The sequence below is a fragment of the Harpia harpyja genome, chromosome 23, assembly GCF_026419915.1.
Source record: "Harpia harpyja isolate bHarHar1 chromosome 23, bHarHar1 primary haplotype, whole genome shotgun sequence".
NCBI lineage: Eukaryota > Metazoa > Chordata > Aves > Accipitriformes > Accipitridae > Harpia > Harpia harpyja.
The window spans coordinates 11,691,710-11,718,938 of NC_068962.1; the positions used below are offsets into that span (position 1 = coordinate 11,691,710).

General features: G+C 41.5%; 1 protein-coding gene across 1 annotated transcript in view; it reads right to left on the bottom strand.

Annotated features, from left to right (window-relative positions):
* The window catches only part of SYT1 (synaptotagmin 1), a 362,353-nt gene that overhangs the window by 89,930 nt on the left and 245,194 nt on the right, over nucleotides 1–27,229 (bottom strand). Inside the window, 1 exon segment of the mRNA XM_052774545.1 lies at nucleotides 10,408–10,592. Within this exon segment, the coding sequence (XP_052630505.1) occupies nucleotides 10,408–10,592 (185 nt within the window).

Consider the following 27,229-nt stretch of genomic DNA (forward strand, 5'->3'; position numbering starts at 1 on the left):
TGTAAGCTGGTGTAGGAACATACAAAAAAAAGTGTTAATCCAATACAACCATTACAAGGTGATACATCCACATCTAAGGAAATCAGCAAGTTTGTGCCAGGGACCTTAACAGAGCCACACAATATACAATATATGTTTTCTTAGACCTGGAAGACAAAATGAATTTTTGAGCAACCTGTCATTTAATCCATACTTGAATGAGCTCTGTAACTAGTTCTAACCAAGGGTGCAGACATCAACCTACATATGGCATTAGGATTTTCTTTTCCATGCCATGTTTAGTTAATTGTTTTCAAGCTTATCTACTCTGTAGTGGTTCCTACAACAAACATGGCTAAATTACAGCAATCTGGGATCCACATTTCAATCTGCTGGCTGTTTTTTCACTTCCGCAACATAATTAAGAGTGGTTTTACAGTCTCCCCTTTTCTTCTGGGTTGTTAAAGAAAATGCTTAATTTTCAATTTTTTTGTAGTTGCATCTTCTGCATTAAAAAAGGAAGGACCCCCCCCCCACACTTGTAATTGCAGTTCTGCAAACTCCACACCTTGGAGTGGGTTTTTACGTTTCCTGGGCTTCCTTCCCCTCTCATTCCCCTAGCTGACAAAAGCCTCTCGCCACCGACACTGCCTCCTGATCCTGCGAACATCCCTTGCTTCCATCTCAGTTCCACCAAAAGCCCTGCACCCTGTCACTGGGTTTAACCCACTACTATCCACCACAAACCACAAGAAAGGTTTTGGGGATTAAAACAGCTTTATGTACACTTTCATTTAATCCCTCCCAGAACTACGTGTAGAAATCAAGAGGGTCTGCAAGGGATTTAGCACGGCTGTCTGCTGGTTGCCTCCAGATTCCATGTGTGCAGAAGCTCCAGGAAAGCAAACTGATACGAGACTCGGGTAACAAAGCTGATGGGGGAGCAAGTGTACTTCCTTGCCTCTGGTGCAGTGAGGACGAAGCCACAACCCTGTCTGAATCACCAGGAGGATGCAAAGACCCATGAAGGTATATTTTGCACTTTGATTCCGGTCTCAGTTATCTTCATGTCTCATTGTTAATGCCTAGTTCATGTCACAAGCTACTTAGGACCGCAAGTAAAGTGTCTTTCACTGTCGTATGTAAAGAAACATTTTAATTAACAGAGTTTTTAGGGTTCCTTCCATTCATGGAGTGGCCTATGGCCTCACTTTTAAGGAAACAAGTTACCAGTAAGCAAGCAGGAGAGACGTTAGGCAGGAAAACAATGCTGACTGCAGCCTGTAAGTTTATTTGCTGCACAGTGCGTGCTGCCGTCCTGAGTTCCATCTCTCCCTGCCTCATCAATCATTCCTTTTGTTCACACGGTGAAGGGGATATTTTTTTAACGTGTGAATGACGCCCAGTCCTCAGGCTTGTGCGATGCCTGCTGAGCTGAATGGAAGAAAACAATATGATTTTGTAGCGAGAATGTTCTGTGCCATGTCCAACAATGAATTTGTCAGAAAGGCAATTTTTCCTCCACACTTAGGAATGGCTGCATTTCCACTAACGGTGGTGAACCTCTTATCAATTTCTTTCACATTCAAGAACACCATAATTCTGACCTGGCCAATTTTTATCCTAGGGGAAAACAAAAGCCTTTAAAAATTCCTGGTTGATTCCCTATCACAAAGCAGAAAAGCCTGCAATTCTAACACATTCTCTGTCAGAGTCCCTGAGAAGGAAAGGCAACATTTCATTCATTCAGCAACTGCTTTCTCTCCATGAATTAATTTAGAGAGCATGTTGCGCATGGGTTTCCAGTGGCTGAGCCAGGCTTTGGTCATTGTGAAATCTACTTTGCCCTTACTGCTGCAAGAGTGTTGGCCTCACACGCCAACAGCGGGCCACACCGATGCAGAGAATGAGCAAGACCCTGCTGTGTTCAGCATGCGATGCCTTGACGTTACTTCCTTGCTTGTTATCCAGGTTTTAAATGGTCTGTTGGGTTATTCAAAAGGCTTGCTTGCTTTGGAGTTCCATGACATGAGGTCATCGTGTTCAGCTTAAGAGCTCACTGAATCGTTTGGGTACTAAAAAGCCAACTGATTCTGGTGCAATGGAAGAATACAGCAAATGCTGGAGGTGTTCAATGTAAAATATGAATACATACATTCAAGTTGGAGCTGTTAAGCCCCCAAATCAACCTGTTTTTCTTGTGGCCAGTGTTTATTTCCTGAAAAAAGCTGCAGCTGATCTCAGCCTGGGGGGCTACTTCAGAAGTTCACCCTGTGGGTCAGAGCTCTGCTTTGAACGCAGGGCCCGTGTGCATGAACTAAAAGAAGTAAGCACTCTTGCAAGTACGCTGGCGTGCTCTGCCCCCACCTCCCATATGGCAGTGCTTGGTTGCGCTAAGCAGCAGGCTGTGAGTAGGAGGCAGCTTTAGGCTGCTTGGCCAGCGCGTGCTGCTCAATCAATTGTTCCTCATCCTTCCCAAATGAATGGCAGCGGGCCAGACGGAAGCATCCTTTGGGACAGAGCTGGCTCCTCGCCACGGGAGGACCACTCTGAGTACTACATTTATTTCTGTTTGAAAAATTTGTCATACTATATAATTAGGACTACATCTATTTAACAGTGAAAATTAACCTAAATATAGCCAGACATGATTTATGGGGTGCCACATTGATCTATGGAGAAAAAGTTGGCAAAGACCTGTTCTTTTGGCTCAGTTGCTTAAAAAGAGATAAGATCATTCTCTGACCATCCTCTAAATAGGACTTTATCAAGTATCTGATATTCTCATGCTTGAAGGTTATTTTGCTATTCGTATTTATTATTCATCATTTTGTAAAGAATAAATGCCTTTTGGCTTAAAAAGTAAACAATTAAATATTCCCAATGGGGTTTGAAATGTATACCTCATTGATATCAACTGCTGTTCCTGTTGTAGTTTATTCATACCCACTAACTTCAGGCACTTAGTGTGAGGGTTTAGCTTTCCACGTAATCAGTGGATACAGGTAAATGTCTCGAGAGTGTGACTCAAATCACTTAATTTAGGGAATAATTGCATATTTCCTAGACACCACTCATTAGGAACCTACAGACTCTGGTCTTGAATAAAGAGTTAGTAATTTGGTCTGTTAATCAAGAGAATGCAAGAAAGAAACATCGCTGACAATGGAAGCTTCCAGTGGCAAGACCTTCAGTACAGAAAAGAAGACATGTAAGAAAATGAGTAGGAACTGTTATCTTCATATCATCCTAACAGTACAATAGGTTATAATAAAAGTAATAAATGAATTATTTTACAGGAAAAATATTTTTTAAAAAGGAGGAAAACAAAACTCACGAAGCATGCAAAGCAAGCTCCTATGTCTTCTTGGGAGTGACTGAGAGGAAGACACAGGAATGCAAATAAGCCCAGCCTTGTGGCTCACAGCTGTTACTTCCATATTTTCAGGGTTTTGAAGTCTAATATAAATCTAAGTTACAAAAGAGTTTTGTGGAGAACCCTGCAGAACACAAACACTCATCTGTAACATCATATCTTCATAAACATGTTATTTTCACATTTTTCAGGAAGTTTTATGCACCCTGCACAGTTGCCTTCTGAGGCAGGTGAAAAAAGCAGGACGATTGGTCAAACCTGAGGTTGAATTAATGTACAAATGGGACTCAGTCAATCCATTTTGACTGCCACAGTATACTTATTGGGCTTGTTTTCTAAGAAAGACTTGTCCCCATTGTTTCTGACTAATTTTCTACACTGTCATGGCTCTGCAGCGCATGCTGTCTTTCTGAGTGTGAATTAGGATGTCTCACTGCATTGTGGATAAGCCACGGTGAGCATTAATGTCACCATGGGCTGAAGATGCCAATGAATGGGAATTGGCATGCTGAGACCAAGACAGGTGGCACTGTGGCATAAATACGCTCACTATTCTCTAGGCATTCAACTACGAAAACAAACAAGCACACGAGCAAACACTGCAGAAGAAAAGACCACTGCCAGCAACACAGCTCCTGTCCCTCAAAGAGATCCTCTTGGATTATTTCTGGCAATAAAGGCCTGGGTTCCTTCGAGTGAAATCCAGGCTCTCTGGACGTCAGTGTGGATTTTAGTGACTTCATTTTGCCTATCGTCTTCACGCTGCCAGGTCAACACACACTACTTTGAAATACTGCAGGGCACCTAACATTAAAAAGATTGTTCTTTCAATATTTTGTCTCCATGAGGACAAGGGTGTTTACTATTCAACAGCCAAAATCATAAGGTGAAACAGTCTAAGAAAACCATTATATATTGAAGTTCAGTTAGGTGTAATTGCAGCTCTCAACATCATGTTACTTTATAACGCCCTGATGTTTCACCAGTATTAATACATGAACATTAATCATAATATTCTGATTAAGTCAGTACATAACCTTGATGTAAAAGGAAGGCCTTAGTAAAGGAAGAACAAACATACAGAGAAGTCAGGTGGCTGACTGAAGGCCATAGTAAGTCAGCTGAGACAAGGGGAGTCAAAAGAATCTCAGTAGACATAATAAGGGGGGATGAAGGATGATGTTTAGCGCTTACATTGTTGAAATTAGCTGAGGCAAAGACAGTCTTTGATAAGAAGAGCTAGTCCCAAGGACCAGCCAATGAGGTAAAGACAGCTCCTGATAAGAAGCAGGAGCAGGCCCCAAGAGCCAGCTAAGACTGGTCTTGCGGCTTGGGTGAATACCAAGAAATCACTGAGCCTGCGCAAGAAAAAAGGTTACTAGCAGTGACGAAGAGGAGTCATCTATCTTCATCTCTGCGACCACCAGACGACCACCATAAAGAGGCACTGCGCAAGCGCAGTTGAGAGGAGACTATGGAAATGACCTCTCGGAGCTAATTTTAATATGGAGCGGGGATAGGTCATGCATATGTATAGGCGTATTGTGAATATGTAACACTTGACTGTATAAACTTGAGACAAACTGCCGAGTGCGGCGCGCACGACTTTGGTGGGACTACCCCCTGTGCGGCCCAGCGCTGAATGAACATACCTACTTTACAATCTCTCTGATTGTGGAGTCTGTTTTCCGCACGTCACAGCAGCAGAGCCAAGAATATATTCCTCATACTCCAGGATGTAGTACATATACCTGATCCCAAATCTCCTATTTCACCTAACAGACACATTCATTGTAAGCCAAAAATCTTTCACTAGTGACAGTGTTTTAGCCTGATGCAATGAGAAAGGAATGAGCTATTAAATCTCCTTCTCCACAAATGCTTTGTGACCTAATAAAATGTTCAGACCACTACAACAATTATTCTCCAAGCAATAGGGCTAGATTTTAGTAATTTTTCAGTGCTACTGTTCATGACTGAAATGATTACGTCTATTCCTTTCCTCAGTCCACAGGCTGAGCTTAACCAAGAATTTTGCTGTACCAGTGCATTAAATACAGACCCAATAAATCAGCAGCTATTATAGAGTCTCTGGAGCCGGGTGTTTGGGGGCTTTTTTTTTTTTTTTCTAAAGAAAAAAGTAGTGGGAGCAAGCAGGGGCATTAGCAGAGACTGGAAAGTTATAAAGATGAAAACTGTGATGGGAAGAACTCATAAAAACACTGGTGCTAGTCGTCATTCAGTTGCACCAACAGAAATCTGGAGTAAGACCACATAAAAGAGTTTGGTATGGAGCACTAAGAACTTAAAGCGTGGGTACTGTACTGAGATGATGTGAGTGCCCACAGCAAGTTTCATGAGGTACCAATCATTTTAGCAACACTTAGAAACTAAGACATTAAAAATACACACTGCTTTCGTCTACTTTTGACATGGCGACATTTATACAAAAAGGAAATAAAATTAGCACATTATTTTTATGTGCCTGTCAATTTTAAACTTCAGCTTTCTAGTACAGTTTGATTTAATATTTTATCTACAGAAAGAATGACAACCTCTTTTCTTTCACCCTCCTCTAGCCTCCCCCCAAATATATACCCAACCAAAAAAATACCCAATCAATTTAGTTCAGCCTCTTGATGTGTGTATCAAAGCTACTACATATAAATCTCAGCTGAGGAGCCAGAGCTGTCAGAGGACTATATGTATCAGAGCTTTAGACTAGGTGCATCCAAATAGCAAAATAAACCTACCGCAAGTGACAATCCAGAACAGTCATGAGACACAACATAGACAAGGAGGACATAGAAGGAAGAAATAAAAATTAAAACATCCACACACAAACATTAGTAAAAACCATGGAGAAATGACCTTTTCACAGTAGTACATTCATTAACAATTTGCATCCCCTAGAAGGAATCTAATCCTCCCAGTGGCCCTTGGTGGAGTTGTATACCCTACTTGAAAAAGTAAGCATTGCCTGCAACGGAAACGGGTTTCAAGACTTAAAACCTAATCTTATTTTCAACTCATCTTCCACTTTACCTCAACTACATTTGCTCATAATCTATATTATTTCATAAACAGTTTCTCGTTTGAAGTTGTGTTCAGGAAAGTGCACATTTTGAAGCACAAATATTCTAACAGAGACAAAATTTTATTCCACTTTCTGTAATATCTAGCTATTATGTGTGACTGTTGCGCTGACTGAGTCTCTATGTCAAAAGGATCTTTAACGATGTCAAGCTATATGGCTCTATAATGATTTGCCACGGATGTGCAGGTCAGCATGAGTACATGTAGGTCAGAAGTTCTCTTTGACAAACAAAACCAGACTAAGATGGAAATTATATTTCCAGAAGCTGATACTTTCAATTTACCAAATGTTAACCTTACCCTTTCAAATTTTGTGTGCCTAGGGAACTAGGATCTTGCAAGATGCCAAGTGCCTATCAACTCCTATTATGCACTCTCAGCTGAAGGCAGAAGGTAATTAGCACTTACAGGTTCAGGCCTAACAATGACTGAACTAAGCTTTTTGGTTTTTTGACAACATTTCAGATCTTTGGTACTGTATGTTGCCCTTTATAATGGCATTAGATTTACATCGTGATCTTCAATTACTTTTTTTTAACATTAAAATTTGCTTCTTTAAAGAGTAAAAGGCATTCTTGTTATCCACTGTTCTATTTTACGCCAGAGCCTCTAAAGTGGTTCAATTCTCTTAACTGAAATATTCTACATTTAGCATTGCATTGAGTTCAGCTAGGTATATTAAAATTTGTACTGATAATTCAAGATTAAACTGTTAGAATAAACAATCAGTCACACCAAAAAAAAAAAAGACAGCTAAAATTTCAAAAATTAGGAATTTAGCTGGTAAAAGTTATTGAATGCCAAGGACTTAAAATCTGTACACTATCAGACCGCTAGGTATGAATTTAAGGGGCTAATTTAAGCAGCCTGTTTTTGAAATCCCGGACAGTGAAGAGGAAGTTTGTCTGGACAGTTGGTGATCCATCCACTTATTAAAGGTCTGACATTTACATCATCTGAGAATCTACCCTCCTTAGGTTTAAGTGTGCAAAACAAAACATATTGGTTAAATCCCCAAATGTTTGGGCAAAAGTATGTTTAAATAACTATACGGAATATTTTGAGTGGAATCATCTTAAAATACCTATCTGTGTAACATTTCAAAATTTGAGCTCTCTTTGCAGACAAGAGCCGCATGATTCAGCTTTTTATCAAATTTTCCCATGAAAAAGATAGAAATGAAACTCAATATTAATTACATAATGTAATTTTGCATTTAAAATATTTATTTTCCAAGAATCCATGGTCATTTATCCAGGTCCTAATGAATATAATTAAAAACACTTAATTTTATATTGTAAATACAACAATGGCCTTACATGATATGGAACAAATTCCACATAAATATCAATCAACAAATTGCACATTATTTGTCCTACAACAAAGTATTAGGTTTGTTATAATTGGTAAAACACAACAAATATCTCGAGGAATTTTTCCACAAGCATAATCAAACAGTTCTTTGGAATTATTCTTGGTTCAATGGGAAGAGTTGGCTAACAGTAGCCCAGGGTAACCCAACACCTGATGATCTGATTTTTCATGTATTGCTGAGGGGGAAATATCTCACAATTACTTAATATTAATAGCACAGAATAAAGTCTATAAATCAAGTACGGGGAATCTATGAATGCTAAATCAAAGTGCTTACAGAAAAGGCGTTTGTTTCACATTCATCATATGGAGAAAGCAAAATCAGCATAAAATATTTTTCAAGGTAGAACACAAAATTTTTGCTCTGCTGTTTTTTGAGCTCAGCCTCACTAATCTTCCTAACCTTGGAACAGCTGCATCTATTTTAGTGATTCTGTGTACTGAGCAGGTTGTTTTCAGGTGTGAATTTGTCTTGTGTTGGTGTCATGCACTCCACTACATCAGTGTGGCACATGAAGCATCTTCTCTCCAGGTGGAACCAAGGTTGAAGCTGCACACCAGGGCACTATCTAAAGTCCTCTACTTGCAACGTGGATGCAAGGATCTCCAGCCATTCGCTCTTTGTGCCTGTGTAGGACTCTGTTAGTTGCAGTAAGGCAATCTAAGATGGCTGTAAAGATATCTGCTTTGTACTGCCTTCTAGCATGCACATGAGTACACCTAAGATGGGCAACTGGTGTGAACTTCATTAGCTGTAAGCATGCAATGTGTACTTACGGTCTGAGAACCAAAACAGATTGAGCACAGGTGGTCACTATAAAATGTTGATTCATCCAGCTTGAAAGTAATGAATTTTGCCAAGGTTTACTTTACTGGTGTAGCGGATAGACTAGAAAAGTTTACTGTCTAATGAATCAACATTTTAGTAGTGGCTACTGCAGTTGAGTAGAATGAACAGGAATAAACCAACTGGATCTTCAGTTATTTTCTTTCCATACTGTCTACTGAGCAAGAACAACAAAAACTGTCCTGTTGTCTGATAATGGAAACTAGAAATAGCTCTGATAGCTCTGTACCTTTGAAGCTTATCCATTATTTTCCTCCCATTATCCAAGCTCCTTTCAGACTCCACTCATGTGATCCAGTTGCGGCTAGTCATCAGACTTGTAAGTCTTCCTCATGCACTCTCCTGATTTTCCTCTTCCCCTACCACATCTTATGTGCCTGGAGAAGCATGCTAACCTGCTCCAGGACTCTTAAGACTGGCTGACGAGCCACACTGGTGGCTGGTTCCTCACTGTACAGGGGCATCTCACCACTTGTTCTGGACTGCTCCATGGGCCTCATAGCTACTGTGCCCTAAGCTTCTCTTCTTGGATCTTGTTCCCAATCAGCTGGCCCTAGCCCTGGGGTTCCCAGCTTTGGCTTGTACTTCTAATCAAACCTGCCTTCAGCCCAGCTTTCATCTACATTAGATCCCAACTTGTGGAAGGAACTGCTCATTCCTGACCATGCTTTTATCCTCTCTCTTTGGCTGGATAAGTGGTCCTGGACTGCCCTGGCTCAACCTTACCAGGGGTCTTGGGAGCACAGACTTGCAGCCTTTATCTTTACAGTTATTGCTCCTACTGAAGAGGTTTTGCAAAGCAATTCTCTAAATTTCTTCAGCACTTTCTGTTTGAAAAATATAGCCCTTTGTCGTCTTAGCTTAGGAAACCGGGCAATGCAGTGAGGACACATGGATACTTCACATTTGTTTCCCCATTCTTCTGCTTATTCTCAACAGTTTGCTCCAGGAAGGACAATACTAAAACCGTGTTAAAAAAAGCTTTATTTTCTTTCCGGAACATATTAGTCAATTCTATGGCCCAGAGGATTAGGTCCTGCAACCTTCTGCTTCTCTTGCATGAAGCAGATCTGAAGGACAAGTTTTTCTGCCCTTATGAAAATGATGCTGCTCAAAGGGCATTATGCTAATCTTTTCCTCCAAGTTACTCAGCTGACTTAAAGCTGCAAGTATGGCCTGTTATCTTTAATCTCCTCCTCTCTAGTACAAAATGAATTCTCCCAACATCATTGTATTGAATGCCCCTGTGCTCTTCCTTTTTGGTTGTTTTCCCTTGTTTCTATGCTTCTCATTTTTTTCTTCTATACTGTTGTTTCTCTGCTGAACTTTTGCTTTTATGTAAAAAGAGATTTAGAGTTCAGAGCTACTTTTGTGTATCATGTAAGCTCAAAAAAATACTGCTGGAAAGACACACAAACACTGTACTAGGTCCTGGTCAAAGTCTTGAAAAAGGACAGTGAAAATTGGGCACATTTGCTTCATTTTTGGGACAACCGATTCTCTCAATAAACTTGACCCTTCCAGATGAGTCATTATATGCCTGCTCTTTTTTTTTTAGCAGAGCAGGGAAATTGGCTGACTGCTTTATCAGTAATGCCACACCCAGATTCATCTTTTGTGATACCACCGAGAAGATGCTGCCAATCAGTCCCCTCTTCACAGAGCCACTACTGAGGCAACAAGCAGAAACCTTCAAATGCAACTCAAGAGTTCAAGAAAAGGAGAGGTACTTTACCTGGTCTTTCATGGTTTTCCCTAAATCTTTAACATCTTTCATGTTAATAGCATTCTTCCCTCCCTTCTCCTTTCCCTTCTTCTTGTTCTTCTTTTTGAACAAGCATTTCTTACAGAGACAAAAGCAGCAGGTAAGGATTAATAGGACTGCAACTATGGCTATGGCTATTAAGGCCCAAGGTGGCACTGGAAGAGAAAAAGAAACACACAAAAAGAAGGTGGTAATCCGTTAGTAGGGTTAAAACACATTTCTCTCACAGCTAAGCCCTTTTCAACAAAAATGCCTTGCAGAAATACCTGAAATCCTTTCTAAAATATCCTGTCATCATTTGTATATTTGTCTCAACTGAGCATTTACACACGCAATGCCAATTTAACACATCTATCTGCTTACATGCCTGGTGACACATATCAAACTCATTTGCAGCTATTTTGATTTATCTAACATCTGAAAACAGTACGTCCAAAATATTTACACTTGCGAATTGCAAATCTGTAAAATGCTCGGCACATTTAGGCAATTACTTGCTTCTTTCTTTAATCACTTCCCCAACCCACCTGGCATTGTGGCTGAATCGGGTGGAACCGACTGGGAATTTCCCTTTTCTGGAACGGCATCTGATCCAAGCAGTCAGTTTTAATGAACAGCCCTTCTCTGCCTGCTGCTGTACTTGACAGACTCACAGACTCCTCGCAACAGATGCAGGTCAAGGTCACCAGTACAGACTGACCAAGGACAAAGGACTGCCCAATCCAACGGCATCTGCCCTATTTGTCACTGTGCCTTAACACTAGCGAAGTTTCAGTACACAGCTATATTCTCACCTATACCTTCCTATAAAGAAAAGCATATGTTCCATTTATTCATTCAGTCCAGGGTGCTGGACATGGCTGAAGCATGAATAAATAACAGAGAACACTTACTATGATAAAATGGTCTTGTTAAAGATCAGAACTTTTGGAAAAAAGGAATTAAGATGACACTTAAACAGAAGTACTCTGGAAGGGAATTATCTTCATACAAATCAGCTTTAATGACCACTGATCCCCACATTTAACCAGAACACCTGACAAAACTTTAAATCTTGTAAACTGTCATTTTCTAAAAATCTCAAAATGCACTCAGTCTATCAGGTCTGCAAGATACTCTCTCAGTGCATTACCTAAAGGTCTCTAATACGATACAGAGCAAAACTGAAGAGTGAATTAAATTTGACATGTTGACGTCAGTGAATCACAAAAGGGAATGGACAGTATAAATAGAGAAAATTAATTGCTTAAAGGAGCTAAGCAGAGTGTGAAGCATGGTCACAGGAACTTCCACTACAAATTACCAGTTCAGGAAGAGGACAGAGCACCTACACCTTCCTTACTCTAAATTTAATGACCATTTTTTCTAACTTTTATTCATATGTCCTTGGTGACAGATACAAAAATAATGCAGGAGAATAGTTAAACAAGAATTTCTGTAATACTTTTGTGCCTCCAAATGTTCATTAAATGCAGCTGCTATAAGAGGGAAACTGTACCATATGTAGAACAAATGAGAACTGATTACTAAACAAATGAATGTTAAAAGATAAACAGTGAACAGATTAACAGCTGTTTATGCGATGTATTTTATGGAGTCAGCAACAGGAATTCTGCAGTTAAGGTTGCATTAGATCTGCACTTATCGCAACTTAAAACCTTTATTTCATGCATTAATGATTTCGTTTTGCCTTCAAATCTGGTGTGGTAACACTTTATAGCACAACTGACTCGCCCATAAATTTTATTTTTTTTCATCCAGCACTCACAAATGCAAAACCATCACCTTTCATAGGCAATGTGCGCTCTTCTCAAATTCTAAACTTCACATGTGTACTTAGTCTGTTAGACACTTAGCATTTGAAATGGTATTTACATAACACTATGCTTTATATCTAAGCTAATCTACAGGACTTATGTCAATATGAAATGAATGCTGTGCCCAAATTTATCAGCTATTTGTTGTGCTGCCTTGTCAGCAGTGCTTGAAGCATGATGCCAGCAAATATGGGGAGCAGCAAGAATATGGGATGGGGTTCTGCCAGCAGGATGGCACCGTGGGAGGACAGAGAAGAGGGACACATCAAATGTGGGTAAGCTGGGAGAACCAAGGCATTGAGGAGACAGGGAACGTGGGTGTTAATAGGATATATACACATGCATCCTAGAGATGAAAAAGCTTGTGTAGGTAGTGAAGTCAGGTGCCTTTGCGCTGAAACTGTTGTGTGAAGTGGTATTCTGGCACTGCTGCCTCCGTTCTCTGGAGCATGAACAATGTAGGGTGCCTTGGGGAGCGTTTGAAGCACTTGCAGATACCTCAGCTTCTTTTTTATAATGCATTGTCTGCTCTCATCTGTTTGTAATTTAATTTCACCCAATAGCTCTTGTGATGCAATTAAATGATCATCAAATTAATATCTGAGACACCAAGAATTATGCAGAATTCCTTATTTATCTCTTCAAAGAAAATACACTTCCTTTTTTATTAAACAAAGCATAAGCAATAAAGGAAAAAATCTGGGGTAACCCAAAACCTGGACATTCCAAAACAACTTCAACATTCAAGTCTGAAAAAGCAAAAAGGAATGGATTTTTTTTCCCAATAAAAGTATACTATCTCTGTCAATGAGATGGCTCACCTGAACGCTGCCATTGACAGAGATTGCCCACCCAGTGGATGTAAATGTTAGATTTAAGACAACGAAACATACAGTTATCACTAGCTTTGAAGCGGTGATTATTTCCTTTCAAAAGCATTATTTAAATAATTTTAAATGTTAATCATTTTACATAACACAGACAAGATTTTCCAAAATTACTAAAGACTTTGAGAGTTTCCATATCTGTGCTCTCCAATTCATGATGCTGCCAGAGGAGCTTGAATTCCAGAAAAAGATAAGTTTTTAAAAATTACTTTTCTATAAAGTCATCTCAAGGTGGACGGGCCAGAATGAAATGACTGAAGTCACTAGTCGCTTCAGAAGACTCAAGTCTACAGACTTTAATTTTTCAGCCTTTTTACCATCTGTGAATAAAATGTATAAAAACCCTGCCCACAGTATAGAACTTCCTTGTTTTTGCACAGTGGCTCACTTTGGAGATTCATATTGATTAATTCCAGTTGGACTTTGCCCACAGTTAGGCAAAATTTTCACAGAATTTCATTTTTCCAGCATTTAAATGGACAACAAAGGGAATCTACAGTATGAAGACCACCTCCATCTATATTAAACAAGTTTGATCAGGTTCAGTAGCACAGTTTGAAACCTCAGGAGGTCTTTGGACATGATCCATTGAGCAAAAGACCTCTGTGGCAGATGAAGCAGCGTGGGTGACATGAAAAATGCAGATCCTGACCAAGTGACTGAGGTGTCAGGGAGCCAGAAGCTTCTTGTACAACTTGCCTTACCCAGTGCCTGCACAAGGGGGTGCTTTGAAACAAGCAATACTTACCTATGCAGTCAAGGAAAAGCTATTGGTTTAAGGATAATTAATATGTGTGTAAACTTTCTGGTATTTCAGTGCTATTTTCTTGGTTCTGCTCCTGTGGGAAAATACAGAATACTTATTTTGAAGAAGCTGTCATGAATCGCTACATGATTTGGTGATTCTACGAGGCTCTTAAAGACAAATCTATAGGAGGGGATCTGCTGAGTAGCATAGTTAGTAAATAAGGTCTTGAATGAGTCTTATTGATCCAATCCAAACAGGGTATGCTCTAGGACTTCACTCAGAAATGCAGGAATGAAGCCTATCTGTAAAAGGAGAGTGTAGAGAAAATTAAGCGCATGGCTTACTCCTGAGCAATAGCAGGGCACTGAAAAGAGTAAGCTCTAGGATTGTGTTGATAATCGAGGCATTTTGGGTACTGATTTTGCATCCTTCGCTCATGTTGAACATCAGACACGGATGCAGCTAGTGGAGTTGTGAGCTCTTTCATCCCTCTCTGTTGCTTCCTTCCACTAATGCCAGCCAGGGTTGTGTGCATGTTGCGGGTCGTTTGATGCATTTGTAGCATTTCACAAATACAGCAGCTGTGATGCACTTATCATTCTAGTTTGGGCTTAGGAGTGCATTTCTGAGGCGCACCTCCAGACCATACCCATATACCATGCTTGGACTCACGTTATGCAGCGATCCGGGAGGACACGATGGACCGAATGGGAATATTTGCTCCCAGAGCCCACCTAACGGTGCTCCCAGTGCAAAAGGCACTTGCCTCATGGGAGCAAACCTAAATTGAAGCATTACCCCCACAAAGTTTGCAGTGTGCGGCTGGGTCCTCAGAACTGATTGCTTTACTCCATTGATTTGCTTCTACTGCGCTGCACTAAATATAGCTTGTGTCCCAACCTGTCATTTAATGTTGTTCCACTGAATATGCTAGATTCAAAGCAAAGGGTGTATTACTGAGTTATTCAATTTATGAGCTACAAATTATGTCCTTTGTATAAAGATATCCTTACTTGGCCTTACACAAAATGCTTGGAGAGGTACAGGCCTTGGGTCTAAAACTGACATTCCCGTTAGATGATCTAAAATTATCAAATGCCTTGGAGGACATTTGACTCCAGAGGAAAGACAGTAAGTGGGAAGTCACAAAACGTGTAACAGCATCAAAGTGCTACAGTCTGTAAAAGAGAAAAAAATCCTTCATCCCAATAATTTTCTTCCCTTTCTGTGTGCAATGTCAGAGGAAACTGTATTAACTTAGAACCTAAAGAGAGGGAAGGTCAAGGAAGAAGTGAAGAGAGGAGCTGAATTAAAAAGTGAAGACTTCCATACCAAAAATGCTGTCCAACAACAACTCCCAATTAAGCAATTAAGCAGCCCCATTTAAACTGTGACAGCAAAGGACTATCAGATGATGGCAGCTTCCATATTATTCTGCAAAGGAGGCCCATGGCATGTCAGAATTGATGAATATTAATAATCCATGTTTCAGAGGGGCCATGATACTCAACAGGAAGCTGCAACTGCCAAATAGTTATATGTGAAGCACATTGCATTAATCTAAAGCCCTGGTAGCCTGAACATGAGGTACTGGCAGTTTTCATTTACTAAACCATAGTTTTATCTTAGCTTTTTGCACTTACAGCTTCTAATCAGGAAGCAAACCCCATATATAGCGATATTCAGACTTTCTGTATAGAAACTCCCCAGGGGCCAAGTTCTGGGAGTCTATTTGACTTTCATTAGAAGTAACTTAAAGAGAAAGAAAATGCACTGACAGCAAGGACCCAGGTAATAGATATGACTATTCACAGCAGAAGGAATACAAAGGTGAGCAATGCAAAGAAAAGCAAATACTGATACATGGTAAAATGACTTGTAAAAGAGGAAGATAAAAACTGCAAATACATACTTACAAATACCGATGATTTAAATACTAGCCTTCAGGCTTATACAGCTACGTTTCCACCCCAAACACTCTTATGTATAATCTCTTGCTTTAATAGCATGTTTGCAAAATATTATTTTCACCTTCTTACATTTACCACAGATTTTTTATGTGGTTCAAGTTAATGATGCTACCTTTGACTCATCACTAGAAAGAATCATTACTAAATACCTTAACAAATGCTCTCATGCTGACATTTCCCACCCCTTCTCTATTTTTTGAGCATGTGCAGTTGCATAAGACCATCTCTATGAATACTTTATCAAAGTTACTGAAGCTTTAACTGAGCTAAGAGCTGTGTGTTTTGACAGTGAAAGTTCCCCGCATGCAAAACAGTCTGTCAAAGTGCACTGATCAGATGGGTTTCACTCACTGAATATACTCCTGCCTATAGCTTCTTTGTTAGACATTATCATGCAAAATTATGCAAAATTCGTATGACTGAACATTCCAGTCTTTGCAAATAGACTGACATTGAATTTCGTGGTAATCCTAGGTATGGCTACAAATTTAGCCAAGGTGCTTGGGCTGCTTCAGAATCTGGTGTACGTACTGTATGCTCCCAAAGCTCCAAGTCAAAATGCATAAAATGACTAAAATATTTACCTGAAGGCAAACTCGCACCTACTACTGGAATTTGCAGGTCATTTATGTTTATTATTGCTGGTATTAGTTCACCTCTTAGGGCATGTGATAGGTTCTCTGTCATGCTAGAACACATCTATCCAACAGCGTATCTTCTTTCTGCAGAGCAGAACTATTTCTGTCTCTGTTGCTCTCTCTCTCCTTTTCAACATGTTTTGCTCCTGCTCAGTCTCATCGGCTCCTCTGCCCCTCGTCTCTCGAGACACATGGGGGAGAAAGCAAGGCAGGGGAGTTTCCAGGTGAGATGGGATGGTGAGGTGGCCAGAGTGAGGAAGCGAAGCTGCTGAGATGTCTCCTTGTTGAAGGAAGCACCTCAGAGAGATCGCAAAGGCCTTCAAGCTCAAAAGTCAGGTTTCATGCATATAAATACTAAAATGAAAACAGCTCCTCTGTTAACCAGCCCATTCCCACTGAATCAGAATGAAACAGAATATGAGCAAAAGAGAGTTAACACAGATCTCCTCTCTGCCGGCTGTGTCACTGTCGGTCGGGGCTGCTCTCTCGGGCTCGTTTTCAGCTCAGCCACTGTTGCACAGCCTCCTTGGTGGCCACAGGGCTCCTTGGGAAGGTCCCTCCTGTGGTCTCTGGCAGCTGGCTGCCCTTCCCAGCAGCGCCGTGCTTCTGCAGGCCTGCTGGCTCTCCTCTCACCCTCTCACAGCTCCCAGCCCTCCTGCCTGCTCCTGCCTCCCCCTTCCTCCAGCAAATACAGCCATTTCTTCCACTGCCCGCTATGAAAGCATGATATTCCTCCACTTGGCATGCAGCGGCCCGGAGGAGGAACCAGCCGCCCAGCCCCCTGCTGCACAGCGTGTCTCTTGTGAAGGACCGCAACGCTGGCTAGCGTGACAGATAAAACAGCCTCCCCTTTCCGGCAAAACCTCTAGGTCTCTTAATACAGAAAACAGCATAGGGAAAGGAAAGACTTCAGTGGAAGATGCTTTCTAATCAGGTAGATAATATTTTTAGACTGGTGCTTCCTATCAGTTCATATATCTGCTGCCATAAAGCTTTTAAAATAAAATAAATTAATTCAGGCTCTAGATAATTGCCAGAGAAAGCACTGGGCACACTGAGCAGCTGGGGAAGATGAAGAAAGCTGGAGCCTCCAACCAGACCTGGAAGCCAGACAGGTTTGCTGAAGGCTTTCCAAAAACTGTATGTACCAACACCAGCTGAGGCCAAATACTTTCCTGAGAAGGGACAAAACAACCCATGGGGCTAATATTCGACTCTGACAAACAAATCTGTAGAAGCTTGAGATGACTGCTTTCCATCATGTGGACCACTGTATTTCGTGGTTAAAATACATTTCACTTTTCCTGTGACATATACAATATGTTACACTTCAACATTGATAGTCTGAAGGAAAAAAAAAACCAGTAAAAAAAAAAGTTGTGCAACTCTCTCTGACTCAGAACTGGAATTTTCAAAGGAACAAAATACTCCAGTCGTATCAATCCCAGGACTCAGAAATCAAGAGAGTAAGACTCAAAAGTAATGAAATTGATGGGAAAAAAATTAATTATGCCTATATATATATTTGATTTTCTTAGCTGATTTAATTCATTGTATGCAATGAACACTGTTTTTTTTTATCTTCCTTCTCAGTTTTTGAACACTTGGAAATGTTATTTGTGTCACATTTTCAAGGTTTGCCCTGCAAATATGAGGGCCAGCGTTGTACTTCAATTTTCAAAACAGTAACCACATTTCTTGCATATCAGAATTGGTCATGCATAGCACATGTTGAATGTTGTAAGTTCTAAAACTAGGTAAAAACTCCATTGCCAAGGAAGGAAAAGTTAATTTGGCACATTTTTTTAATAAAATATTATGCAGGAGTAAAGTCCTTTAAAAAAAGGAACTCATTTGTGATTTCTGACAAGATGGACTTATAGAAGCTATATCTGTCTGTAAGCCAATCGTCTGTTAACATACATAAACTTAACACAGGATGCTATTACACGATGGCTTGGGGTTTAAAGGAGAACAGCTACTATTAAAAGAATTAACAACCATTGGAGTAATACACTAAGTTCCCACTGAAAGTAATAACCAGTTTTATTCCTTAGTGAGATTTAAAATTCATTTAGAAGGCCTCAAATAAAAATGGCTCATATATAGCACTTTCATCAGTAGGTCACAAAGTGTCTTATAAAGGAGGTAGGTAATAATACCTGAACTGCAGGGATGCAGACATTAATACATACAGAATAAAATGACTTTGGTTAGCATCATATAGAAGACACTGTGGGACCATTGGTCTACATTACTGCCTGGTGCGGTGCACAGGAAACAACAGGGGCTTCATTCACCACGAGCATGTTTCCAGGACCACGAGTCTCTGCTACGTCTTTGCCAGTAGCAAAGTTCATGTCAGCTGCGGGTCCTAGGCATGCTCCCTGCAGGTGTAGGGAGCTAAGTGCTAGAGGATGCCACGTGCATGTTGCAAGCAAGTGCACCAGATAGCAGCCTGGAGCGCAGTGTCCACCTCAGAGCCCACCAGAGGAACCACCTCAAGCACCACCCTGGGGTGCGTGCACGCTGCGTGGCTCCGGGTACTATAGAGGCAACACAAACTCACACCCAGGAGGAACCTCTGCAGCACACTAATTCACTAGCATCGAGCACCCGCTGTGACACCAGAGCCGAGCACCCATCAGAGGTGCACTGGGTCCCAGCGCCAGGCCCCTCGAGGCTGTAATCTTTCCGACACATCTCACTGGCACCTCAGCTACTGCAGCACCAGGACCCTCGCTCAGCCCTTAGGGCACCTCCTTCACTCTGCTTCTTCCCAAGCAGCAAGTCAGAGGACCGCTTCCAGATTTTCTGCATGGCCGTTTCATACAAAACAGTCACGCTGCTGAAAAGAAGGACTGAAGCACGGCACTTCCTACCCTGGTGTGGAACAGTTACTGTCAGCAGGGTAATTACTGTCCCACGGAGAGTGTAATGACATGCTGTGCTCTGAAAATGTTCTGGGCTTGCAGAGTGTTTGGGACCATAAAACTTAATTTTGTTTATCACTATAGATCTGTAGCATAAACAAAGAGACTTAAGTTTCATTTGTCATGATGTGCTACCATGGTGGGTTGACCCTGGCTGGATGCCAGGTGCCCACCCAAGCCGCTCTATCACTTCCCTCCTCAGCTGGACAGGGGAGAGAAAATATAACGAAAGGCTCCTGGGTCGAGATACGGACAGGGAGAGATCACTCACCAATTACCGTCATGGGCAAAACAGACTCGACTTGGGGAAATTAGTTTAATTTACTACCAATGAAATCAGAGCAGGATCATGAGAAACAAAACTAAATCTTAAAACACCTTCCCCCCACCCCTCCCTTCTTCCCAGGCTCAACTTCACTCCCAATTTTCTCTGCCTCCTCCCCCCCAGCAGTGCAAGGGGATGGGGAATGGGGGTTGGGGTCAGTTCATCACACATTGTCTCTGCCGCTCCTTCCTCCTCAGGGGGAGGACTTCTCACTCGTCCCCTGCTCCAGCGTGGGTTCCCTCCCACAGGAGACAGTCCTTCACGAACTTCTCCAATGTGAGTCCTTCCCATGGGCTGCAGTTCTTCATGAACTGCTCCAGCATGGGTCCCTTCCATGGGCTGCAGTCCTTCAGGCACAGACTGCTCCAGCGTGGGTCCCCCGCAGGGTCACAAGTCCTGCCAGCAAACCTGCTCTACTATGGACCTCCCTGGGCTGCGGGGGGACAGCCTGCCTCACTGTGGTCTTCCCCACGGGCTGCAGGGGAATCTCTGCTCCGGCGCCTGGAGCATCTCCTCCCCCTCCTTCTGCACTGACCTGGGGGTCTGCAGGGCTGTTTCTCTCACATGTTCTCACTCCTCTCTCCGGCTGCAGGTTCTGGGCCACAGCAACTTTTTTTTCCCTTCTTAAATCTGTTCTCCAGAGGCACTACCACCGCCACTGACGGGCTCGGCCTTGGCCAGCAGCAGGTCCGTCTTGGAGCCGGCTGGCATTGGCTCTGTCAGACATGGGGGAAGCTTCTAGCAGCTTCTCACAGAAGCCACCCCTGTAGCCCTCCGCCACCAAAACCTTGCCACACAAACCCAATACAGCTACTTCAATAATAATTTTTCACTTCTTTAAATTTAAAGCTTTAAAAATGATATTTTTTTCCCTCCTGACTCCTGCCATTTTATTATCCAGCCAGCAATATTGTAACCAGAATCCATATACTCAGACAAAGCACTGAAGTATGGGATAGCACAGAGTAAATAGAATTTATTTATTCCTCATACATACCAAATGGATGAAGCTACCCATTGAAACAGTCCTGCTGTTCCTCAGGTTTTTTGCCACTTTAGATTTTCGTTTCCCACCTTATTAAAAAATTTGGTAAAATTCTCAGAGAAATTTACTGTCTCTCCATGTGAAATAAAGCCAAATGTAAAAATGTAAACTATTTCTACCTTGTAAATAATCAAATTCTTTCTGTTTGTAAAAAGTATGACACCATTTCCCCTAGGACTTGATCTTTTGCCTCTATCCATTACACAGCCCAATAGAGCCATATCACTCACTTTGACCAGATACTAAGCAGGTTCATATATCTGCTTTTATCCAGCCCTTGAAAAGGCCTGGGATGAACCTGTTTTTCCCCCTCTGATAGGTAAGATAAAGGCAGTTTAAAAGACTCATCTACAGAATAGAACGTAATATATATATATGTGTTATATCTGCCATCCCCTTACTGAAGAAACAGATGTATTCCACAGTTAAGAATTGTGGGAATAGTTAATTTCTAAAACTGATGAATACTTTCAGACATTAAAGCCTTTGTTGGTGTTTTTCATTATTTTTAATCGCTTCAACAGGAAAGCATTCGCATACTTAAGTATGGTAAGCAGTGAGAAAGGCTAATTTCTAATAGGTTTGGGAACTTTTTCATATCTTCAATGTCCAGAATGATTTAAAAAAAAATTAATTGCATAGCTGTAGTAGTGATAAATCAATTATAAAAACAATCAAGGAGCAAACCAAAACCAATCTCCTTCTTCCAGCTACAATTAAAGCTTTGCGTTTAGATTTTTATGGTATGTTAGGCCAATTGCAGTATGTAGGCAGTAATTGCTCACATGAGAAGCCATATTTCTTTTTGTGACAGGAATGTATCTGTAAAAGCACATTTCTTTTGCTGGGCAATAGTGTATACTCAGTGAAATCAACTGAGTATCTGCATTTCTTGATCTGTTATTTTAAGTGTACAGATATAACTTTGAACAAGATTCTTTCATTAAATATTATCATTATTAATAGACACTCATTTGTGTGTGGGTAGTGCCTAAAGGCACCGACTCAGAAGAAATGCCTCACCAGATTAGACATTGCACACAGATGAAATAAAAAGACAGTCTCGCCTGAGAGGCTTTACAGCGTAAGGTCCCAAGCCTGTGTGGTGGGTACGTGCCCATTTTGGTCTAACTGACTGCTCACAAGAGCTGTGCCCTTGTCCAACCATCAGCCTACGAGAATGCACCAAGCTTGTACACTACCAGATCCAGTCTGTTCCAGCACATCGCCTACCACTCCCTTGTGCACAAGCCTTGCTAAATACCCCTTCTATCACCTCAACAAGATCCTCTTAGGATCCTGCTCACCTAGGACATGAATGCCCTCTTTCTAGAGGGAGCCCAGCCAGACAGCCTGACACCTCCAAATCTCACCAGTGGCCAAGGTTATGGCCAAGACTGGGCCCTGAAACAAAGAACACAGAAATCCAAGAGACTCTTTTTGTCCGGGACCCTCCAAAAGTAATGCCTGAGCTGACTGCGTCATTGAGGCAATAGCAGTTACGCCCAGACAAACCAGATTTCAACCATGGCTCGCTCTGGTGTTCCATGTGACAGCTTTTAATAGGAACGCCCCAAATAAAAATTTGGTACATTCAAAAATTCTTCAGGCCACACAGTCTTGTCTATTTTTTACATGAATGGTTGTATGGCAAGCACTTTCATGCTGAACCCTCAGCGTGAGATGAAATTCCCTATCCCTAGTCACCACGACTGAAACATCCCACACGGTCCGTCACCTTTGTTTCTAGGGTGTCTGTAACACCAAGAATGGCCCTATAATACTTATGTGCAGCTGTTGGCAGGCACAACCAGCATGAGCCACGTGCATGTTCACAGAGATTGTCAGTAAGATAAACTTTGTTGGTCCAGTGTCCTCGCAAATCTGGATGCAAGTGGATGCTAGGATTGCTAGGTAATCCTGGTCTTGGTGCATGGCCAGCAATGCCTGACCAGGTGAACCGTACACAGGCAAGGGCTCATACCATGTGTCAGTTGTAGAGTGCAGCAGAGCAGGGTGCAGGCGTTGAGACTGTGTTATTCCACCCCTGGCTGGCTCTGCTCACCTCGGTGGGACTAAGCGAGGCTGGTTGTGGCTGTATGTATGCTTTTTTCCAAGGGAGCTCAAACTGTGTATTGATTCAGTTGTGCAGGGGTATGCAGGAGAGCATTCCTGGCAGGCACCTCTGTCCTTGATGTGGCACTCCGCTCTGCTCAGGAAAGGGCAGAGAGTAAACCGTCCATGCTGCAGGTGTTTTGAGAATGTTGTATGGGTGACACCAGTTCATGGGATTGGGGGCATAATGGTGTGGGCTCTGCTGCACTGGTATATGATGCATGCCTGGCAAGCCAGAGCAGCTAGGCGAGCTGTTCTGCAGTGTGTAGTCTGCCAGACTGCCTGGGGGGTGTGTGCTGAAGGACTGAACGGTCCCAAGCTTGCCCCAGGCATTCAGACTGAAACGTTTCCATGACCTCTATCTATTGAGCAGAGGTGCTGGTCAGGATATTTATACCAGCTTTGCAAATTTCAAGGGAGTAGGTACCAACAGCCCAGCTATCCCAAGCCTCATCCCAGTGCTGGGATGGAAAGAGAGCCGTTCCCATGGCGCACGCCTTACCTCTGCCTCAACAAGCACCACAAAAGATAACTCCCCTCGCTTCTTCCCTGCCAAGACAAACTTCCCAAGAAAGCACCACTGGCATGAATGTGCACAACAGCTTTTGCAGAATTCTGCTCTGCTCTGCCAGCACACGGCTGTCAATATGAAGATGTGTATCAGAAGATATTACAAAGATACAGTTTTGTGGAATCTGTATGTTATTAGACACTTACACTGCTAATACAGAAAAAAGACATTTAATTTGATTATTCACTGACTGTATGCAACTCAAATCCCTTGAAGAAAATGTTGTTTTCATCTGCTATTTAAAAAAATAGCAGGCTTTGACCTTTCTCACTTTAAGCGTTCAGTTTTATTTTAAAAGACTGAAGCAAAGAATCTAAATACAGGTTGTGCCCTTGCCTCGTATTTCAACCTCCTTTATTTTCCAAGAAGCTATCAAGGCTGCAACCCACATATCAGTAGTGGCCTTTGTAGGAAGAAATCTATTTTCAAGGTACGGTTAAGGTTAATAGCAATGTTGCTCTTCTTTTTCAGAAGCTCATTTAGCAGCACTATTATGATGAGGATGATGATGATTGATTACTAACTTCTGCCTTTTTGCACAAAAAGCACCATTCCTGATTGGCTAAATGTAAGTGCTGTAATGGTCATTAACTTTGTTGCAGGAACCACTGCCAAAGTGATAAATAGATTTGGTTTACATTAGCTACCAGCCTAAAAGCATCATTTGACCTCATTAATAGATCTAATCAAATCTGGAGTTATGTTCCCTAAGAAGGAAGACTATCCTTTTTAGGACAAGAACTCGGAGGCTTTTTTCTGGTCTCCATAAATATAAAAGTTGAAATTTTGCTCCACTGAGGTAAGGTCAATTCTCTCCAAAATGCTTTGTGCAAATGCTAGGCACTCAAGTTTTCCTTACTTCTTGTTCAGTCTGGAAGAAGTTAAAACTGCTCCTAGGTAGCATTAAAAGCTGCCCGTACAAGACCAGGGAAGGTGTGTTTCTTGGAAAAGTGACCAGTTTGCTGAAGGAACCAAGAACACAACCTTTGCGTATACATGCCTGGAACTTCATGTTAGTATGTTGAAATTTACATCAAAATTATACGGTTGATGTACAGATACAGCTCTTCGGGTCTGTGGAATGAAAAAGCTGCAGACTGCATTTGATCTCTTAATCCACATTTCCTACCTGCTACCTGTAAATTGTTTCTTGTTTCCTTCATCTTTACTTCTGTAAGGTACAAGTATAACACACTCCTCACTGTTGCTGTGCTTCTTACTTTGCCTAACTAGCAATGTTAGAAGGTATTAATTTAGCATGCCTGGAACATGTTTTCTCTCATGTTGTGCTTCAGTCTTCTGCTAATTAGCCTGAATAATTGATTTACATGAGCTCTAGTTAGGCCCTATATTCAGCTGGGCCATGAGTGTGTGTTACAGCTGTAACCCAGAGCTGATAGTTTTAGTTTAGGGGATGATGTGGATCTGAAAGGAGCCTGGAAAGGACTGTTTTAAAAGCACACATATCACCCTGAAGGACAGCACAAAATGTTCTTGTACGGTGTGGATTAATACAGGCAGTTTGTCCCAATGCTTTCTGTGTCCTGTTAATCTTATTGCCTATCAGCAAAAGCAACTACTATCAGTTTGTCTCTTAAGACAGCAACTCTCCCTAAAAATCTCATCTAGTACTTTTATCTCCCTTTTTTTTTAAACCTGGCATAAAGTAGAGGTGAAGTATGACTCTGCAAGCTTTGGGACAGAGGAGAAACCATGAAAAAGACGACTCTTTTCATTAACTTCTGTATTTTATTTGGTGATTGTTGCTTATTCTAAAATTTAGCAACGTTGAGAATGGGAACCAGAAATCTGTTCTCCCCTCTCATTTTGGCCTATAGTTTGAATTATTTCCTACACAATGCCATGACTTCAGCATGAGTTAGAAGTGCTGTCATACATTACAGCTTCTGGCTTGATGAAGGAATTTAAGTCTCTCCATTTCCTGGAGAAGCACTCCAACTTTCGGATTAATATATAAGAAGTGGCAAGCTGTGCTACCAGTGTAGTATCAGAAGACCCAGCCTCATTCTACTCCTATCCCCATTCCCCCAAAAGAAGGGCTGTAGGCATCTGTCCCTCAAAGAGGAATTTTAATTCGCCAGTGTTAAGCGGACAGGTGGACCAGTCTGCTGCTCTGAGATATGTGCTAAGGGTTTCAGATGAAAACCCTCCATTTTAAACTCCTGTATCTGGCTTGCTGCTGAACAGCCAGCCTGGGAGACTTTTCATCCTTCTGAGACCCCTTCACTCCCACCTGTGCTGAGTTTGAAGTCCAGCTCTGTAACACTGAATGCAGGCTGCAAGCTTTTCCCAAATTGTGTCAGTCACTTCTCCTGGATGTGACAGAAAGTAATAAATCCCCTCTCTCAGTACCAGAGTCCACCTTTGATTATCTGCAGTAGGTGTCAGTTTTGCCTTATGCTGCCCAAATGAAAAAGACACATTCTAGGCACTTACATCCCTTATGGGATCTAACTGTACGAGCTCAATTCACAGAAAGAGCATCCTTTTCCTCCATCTCCTTCTGTAGTGTCCTATTGACACTGAGTGTGCTCAGCACAGATTGATCCTACAGGCACGTCCAGGCCAGACTTTCTCCACGAAGTGAAGCATTCCTTTAAGGGCATATTGCAAACCCAGTGCTGAAATGTTACCGGCTTCTATTCATTGGGAACAGAATAGGAAGCGGAACCTTGTGCCAGCTCTGAAAATCAATCATTAGACATTCTTGTTTGACTTTGCTGCAGTAAATAGTCATCAGGGTCTGACTCAAAAGTTCTATACTAGACTTGGATCTACAGTCCTCTGGTTGACACCACTTCATGTTCATTGCTCTTTATCTTTGAATTGCTTTCTGAACAATGCTTTGCTAATTGGAGTAGCCAAAGAAAAGTATTATTTTCCTTTTGAAGAAGGAAAGCCTGGAGAGGATGACCTGTGACTTGCTTTCAGGATCACAAAGAATGTCACTAAAACTTCAGAGTGGTCACTCTAACCCCATACCCCATGTATGCTTCTCTCCTGAGACTGGCCTATTTCCACCCTAGTAATATTTTGCTCCAGTATTTACAACCAACCTTAGCAGCTGCTCTACATGGACACATTTTCTTATTGTTATTATAACAACCACTGCATCCCCTCATTGCTTAAAAGTGCATCCCACTTAGTAAAATCATTTAATTAAACCCCGTTCTTCTCATTGGATTAACTTCATTGCTACTGATCGAAAAGGCTGAAAAAATGATCAAATCTTAAAATTAAAAGTACACAGCAGAGCTCTTGCTTCTGTCTCTATATAAATACAATCAAATTTGAAGTGATTAACCCCAGGTTTGGCCAGAATAGAGAAATAAAAATTAAAAGGGAACACTCTAACTAAGCATAGGAAAAATAATCACTTCTGGAGTTAGAAGTCAGTCTGCTGAAATCAATGGCCATGGTCCTGATCACTTCTGTCCAGCGACGTTTCTGTCCCAGGTTTCCTTTTGCAAGTACTCTGCCATTAACTAAAGAAGCAGCTGTGCTCTCTCCTAACAAGAACTCTGCAACAGCTAATCAACAATTCTTTCAAACCTGCAGCATCACCAGTAATGAACAATTAATCCTCCATCTCCTCAGAACTGACTTAAGCTCAGAACAGAAAGGGAGAGGCAGCAAAAGAAAATGGGCTCTGCGAAGCATGAAGAAATAAAAATGAAAAGATCATAAAGAAAACAAACATTAAGGGTAGAAGAGCAATCAAT